Source organism: Lipotes vexillifer, unplaced genomic scaffold (assembly GCF_000442215.2).
Source record: "Lipotes vexillifer unplaced genomic scaffold, Lipotes_vexillifer_v1.1 scaffold322, whole genome shotgun sequence".
Taxonomy (NCBI): Eukaryota; Metazoa; Chordata; class Mammalia; order Artiodactyla; family Lipotidae; genus Lipotes; species Lipotes vexillifer.
In genome coordinates, this window is record NW_006776528.1 from 653,962 (window position 1) to 659,574 (window position 5,613).

The 5,613-nt window shown below is 47.7% G+C and overlaps 1 protein-coding gene across 1 annotated transcript in view; it reads right to left on the minus strand.

Annotated features, from left to right (window-relative positions):
• The window catches only part of JAM3 (junctional adhesion molecule 3), a 52,636-nt gene that overhangs the window by 43,019 nt on the left and 4,004 nt on the right, over positions 1 to 5,613 (minus strand). The window contains exon 2 of the mRNA XM_007450405.1: positions 216 to 379. Within this exon, the coding sequence (XP_007450467.1) occupies positions 216 to 379 (164 nt within the window). The remainder of the gene's footprint in view (positions 1 to 215; positions 380 to 5,613) is intronic.

Consider the following 5,613-nt stretch of genomic DNA (forward strand, 5'->3'; position numbering starts at 1 on the left):
CCCGGGGCGCGGGGGGGGGGGGGGCTGGTGCAGGGGCGGTGGGGGGGCAGCCATGCCTCCGGAAACGTGGGGCCTTGCAATTAAGTGCTGGAAACTCGTCTGGATCAGAAAAGTGGTCATTCCAAGGAAGGTCCAGAGAAAGGCACTAAAAAGGGGGACAGGGGGTCACCTCAAAGCCCTCTCCTAATGGAAGCAGAAGCTTGGGGCGAGTTCACCCGGCCGGTTGCATCATGTTTCACCGCGTACACGGGACCCTCCACCACGTAGAGGGCGGGGGTGAGGAAAAGAACATCTAGACCAGGAGCGGCCTCGGCGCCCTCCAGGCCTGTGCTGCTGTAACCGTGGTGCTGCTGTAACCGCCCCCGCCCCCCAGCAGACTCTGCAGGATATCGGAGGAGGGGGCCAGCGCTGGCTCTTCGGAAGACCATAAAAATCAGGCCTGAAAACACAAGAGAAGGCAGTGCTATTGTTCTAATTCACAGCCAGTCGTCAGCTGAGGGCCCTAACGGTGCCCTGGGGTGATGAATGCAACGGAAGGCTTCCCACCTGTGACAGGTGACACGGACCCACCGCACAGGTAACGGGGCCTGGGAGCCTTTCGGCTCAGGGACCGCTGGTTCTGGCTTTACATGCCCGGGAAAAGCAGATCTTGCCCTGGAAGAAACAGTTCGCACCCTTTCCGGCTCATTAAAGCTAATTTTGCAAATTCCGAATATCTCACGTGAACCTTCTAATGGGTTTTATCTGGCTTTGGTTATTATGCTTTCTGTAAGAACTAGCTTGCTTCACTAACAGACCTCTTTCCAACGGAAGACTTTCGTTAGCTTGGAAGCGCTGAGCCTCCCTCTCCGAAGGTGAACTTTGTGGCTCTCTCCTTAGACAACAGCCCGCGCAGCCTACACCGCAGCCTCCGTGTGCGTTCGCAAGCAGGCAGAGGCCCACAGGGCGTGGAAGAAGCGGCCAGCGCTGTCTCCTCCCCGGGCGGGGAGGGGCACGGCCTTGGCCACGCCTCATCGCGATGCCCTGTGCATACAGCAGTCACTCAATAAATACGGACTGGACCCAGGGGGTGGGGGTGGGGGACCCTGAGGTTTGGGGAATTAAGTGGCGAAGCTCAAGGGGGATGTTTCCGGTGCGCCCTACAAAGTGGACAGGTTTGTCACGGACTGGAAATGACCGGAAAAGACGAAACCGTGCTCACAACTGCGGAAGCATGAAATGTTCACGAACTCAAGGGCTAGGGCCCTTAATAAAGGCAAGAGCTCAGTATCCCTCTTACAGCACCAAGAAGGGGAAAATCAAGAATAGGTTTTAAATGAAAACACCTGAAGACCACACCTTAAAATGACTTTCCACGATTTGGGGGATTTTTAAAGTGGCATCTTGTATGGGGGATTTTTAAAGTGGCATCTTGTATGGGGGATTTTTAAAGTGGCATCTTGCATGGGGGATTTTTAAAGTGGTATCTTGCATGGGGGATTTTTAAAGTGGCATCTTGTATGGGGGATTTTTAAGTGGCATCTTGTATGAGGGATTTTTAAAGTGGCATCTTGTATGGGGGATTTTTAAAGTGGCATCTTGTATGGGGGATTTTTAAAGTGGCATCTTGTATGGGGGATTTTTAAGTGGCACCTTGTATGGGGGATTTTTAAGTGGCATCTTGTATGGGGGATTTTTAAGTGGCATCTTGTATGGGGGATTTTTAAAGTGGCATCTTGTAAGGGGGATTTTTAAAGTGGCATCTTGTATGGGGGATTTTTAAGTGGCACCTTGTATGGGGGATTTTTAAGTGGCATCTTGTATGGGGGATTTTTAAGTGGCATCTTGTATGGGGGATTTTTAAAGTGGCATCTTGTAAGGGGGATTTTTAAAGTGGCATCTTGTATGGGGGATTTTTAGTGGTATCTTGTAATAGAAAAAGCAGGCAAGGAAACAAACCTGAAGTAAGCATTCTTTGGTCAGAAATATAACAAATATTATTTAAAGTAAAATACAGTTTTAACTTGTTTTTAATTCTTTGTAGTTTGGATTCTGCGTTCCTAACAATGCTTCCTTCTCCGCCAGCAGAGCTGACTCACAACCACAAGTCAGGCTTCTCCCCGCTCAAGGCCAGCCCAGGCCAGGAGGTGTCTCTGCAACAGACACTGAGTTTGTCACTGATGCCCGAAAGAGACCCAGCAGTGTGAGTTAAGAATGTCATTAATCTAAGGTGAAGGTGTCGCTAAGGGCCCTGTTCCCACACACGAGGTAGGTAGCAGGTGACCAGCCAGGACTCCATCCAACGTGCAAAAACGCCCTGAAATGCAGAGCAGCAACTGCAGATAGTTTTTAGGAGGTATTTCCACTCTGTGTTAATGTAGGGGAAACTGGGAAGTGGGTGTAGCTCCACACTCCCACTCAGGCGGGAGTCATGACCCAAGCTGGGCACTGCGCGTCTCTGGGCCTCTCACAGCAGAGGGTTTCCACTGCAGAGACCCGGTCACCCGGAATCACCTGGAGTCGTCTCTGGGTGTCATAGCTGGGGGTGCTAGTAGTGGCATTGAGAGGCCAGGGGTGCTGCTAAACATCCACAACACACAGGGCAGCGCCCCCATAACAAAGGATTAACCGGCCCAAAACGTCAACAGCGCCAAGCCTGAGAAACCATGTCTCACAGTCTCTTTCAGCTCTAAAATTCTATAACCTACATGTCTGTTGAGTTGAGGGGTAAATACTTCTTCTTTGGGTATAAAGCTAACAAAGAGGATTGAAGGACTTGCTGAGACCAAGTGTAAACCAGAGTGAACTCAGGTCTCCTGTAACCAGACAGGTAGTGAGAAATCAGGCCTGTAAGACGGTTCCCTCCTCCATAGAAGTCCAACACCAACATCCCTCGTAGGAAGAGGGAATGGTTTTAAGTATCTTACCTCGCGGGTCTGGAACAAGGCAGATTGCAGGACTCGGCTCTTCAGCTGACGCCCTGAACTGAGCATGAACGTAACCCAGGAGAGCTGGGAGGCCAGACTCCGCGCCTAATGCATGCTCTGTTTTAGCACTTTTTGGAAACTACATGCCTCTTGGGTCTAAACAGAGGCAATGACTTGCTGAGTTCCTGAGGGCTTTCCTGCATTCTCTCCCCTACTTTCTTTGCACACGCCCGCAGCTGAGGGCGCCCACCATCATGTGGCACCCTGGTCCCAGGACACGGGATTCCTGTGGATACTGAGGCCTGTATACTCACGTGACATTTTCTTGTCCTGAACTCATCCATTCTTCATAGCTATTTATCTAAAAAGATGCTTATTTTTAATGTAAACACACTGATTTATATTGGCAGTTCCTCTACTTAAAGATATGCTGGCATTTCCACTGAAACTTTTTATTATTCAGAGTTTGCTAGTGAAGGCCTGAAAATGTCCCCAAGCAAAAGAGGTCTAATCTTTGCTACAAATATCACTGAACCACTTTTAAAATCCAAGAATTTCAGATAATTTCTTCTTCTTTACTCTTGAAACTTAAGACTGGATTTTTGTTTTTCTAAGAAAAAATCAGGACACCAATATGTACTTTAGATGAAATGTCTTTCCTACACAGAAAAAATAAATGTAAAAACTTGCTATCTCATCAAAATAAGGCATCAGGGAAGCTTTTAATATGAGAAAGTTCCTCTAAATTAGGTTTGTAACCTAAACAACCAGAGGACTATATATAAAATAGATATAACTCATAAGGACCTGCCGTAGAGCACAGGGAGCTCTACTCAATACTGTGCAATGGCCTATATGAGAAAAGAATCTAAAACAGAACGGATATATGTGTATGCATAACTGATTCACTTTGCTGTACAGCAGAAACTAACACAACATTGTTAATCAACTATACTCTAAAAATAAAAAAAAAAAAAAGAGAACCAGAGGACTAATAAAATTCTAGAACCCAAGGGGAATAAAGCCAAGAATGACAGTGTTTACATCCGCATAGCATTTTATAATGTACAGGACCACTTTCACGTACAGTCTCACCTGATGCACCTACGAGTCCTGTAAAGTGGGTATTTATCTATAGATAAAGAGAAGAGGGCTCGGATATATTAGGAGACAATTACAGCCTCAAAACTTGAAAGTATCAGAGGCCAAAGTAGAAACCAGGTCTTCTGACTCGAAATTATTTAAAATAACAATTAAGAAACATACCAAGTAGGCCCTGGTTTCTCATCTGTCCGGGTTGTAATTTGCTTGAATAGAAATACGTGTCGGCCCCCATCTAAAATGTCTAGTGAACCCCCTGCCCCTGTCCCAAACCACAACTAAGAACAGACACTCAACTCCCTGTGCTGGGCCAGTGCAAGGCCACAAAGGCAGCTGAGGGGAAGATGAGAACAGTCTTACCTGATTGTAGCTATAAGGCGTCTAAGTTCTGCAAATCTGAGGACACTGCTAGGATGAAACCTGGGGCCTTGGAAGGGGCCTCCTTGTAATGGAGGAGTCCAAAAGCCTACGCTTGATAAGGTTCATTTTCAATTTGCCTCTGATTAATTGAGGATTAAATGAATTGTAGTAAAGTAGTAATAGGAGTGTTAGCAGCAGCATCAACAGTTAGTAGTGACAGTAAATCTCTAAAACCCAGCACTGAGAGCTTGTTATTATACCAGGCCCTCTGCTAAGCACTTATGTAATTAATTTTAATTTTACTATATCGATTAGTGTAATTTTTGTTAGCACTCATATAGATAACTTTGATAGGAACGCTATATATAGTCACTGGTTTGCAAAACAATCCTACAAAATTATATGTTTTTCTACTTTTTTATAGGTAAGGAGATTGACTTGGACAAGTCCTACAGTGGAGCTGAGATTCAAACCTTGGTGTAGCTTACATTCTTCCTGATGGACAGGAATTCAGAAAGGAAGAGATCGCTACAGGCTAGAGACCTAAAAAAGCCTTTACAGAGAAGCGTGTTGAGCTGGATACCGGGGAATGAGTGGAACGGAACAGAAAGAGGGTGATCCGCACTGGGGTAGATGGGCCATGACAATAAAACAGAAATGGCGACACACAAGGGTGATTCAGGAGACAGCGATGGAGCACTTCTACAGAGCCCAAGCCCATGCTCCAAATCGTGTGGTTTCCCCGACAAAACTGAATTGAGTGAATACACTCTTAGGGTCAATTTTCTCTTTATGACATAGCCATTATCTTGTAACAGAAAAGGAAAAGGCTACGTTTCTCTAGAACCCAACTCCTCTACGGAGAGGGCTGGTGTGGACGCCAAAGTGCCTCGTCTCCGCCACCCGAAGCCCAAACGCGGCGATTCTCCAGTGAAGGCAGCGCCCCTGCTGGAGCCCAGGACTGTACAGCCCAGTCCTGCGGGGCAGGGCAGGAGAGCCAAGACAGGACCCCCAAACTGGAGCCTCTGAGCGCCAGTTAAAGAGCCTTCCTCCAAGTTCTGTGAGAAGTAGCTTCAAAACTGGGAGCTGGGGGCTGCCCTGGTGGCGCAGTGGTTGAGAGTCCGCCTGCCGATGCAGGGGACGTGGGTTCCTGCCCCTGTCCAGGAGGATCCCACATGCCGCGGAGCGGCTGGGCCCGTGAGCCATGGCCGCTGAGCCTGCGCGTCCGGAGCCTGTGCTCCGCAAC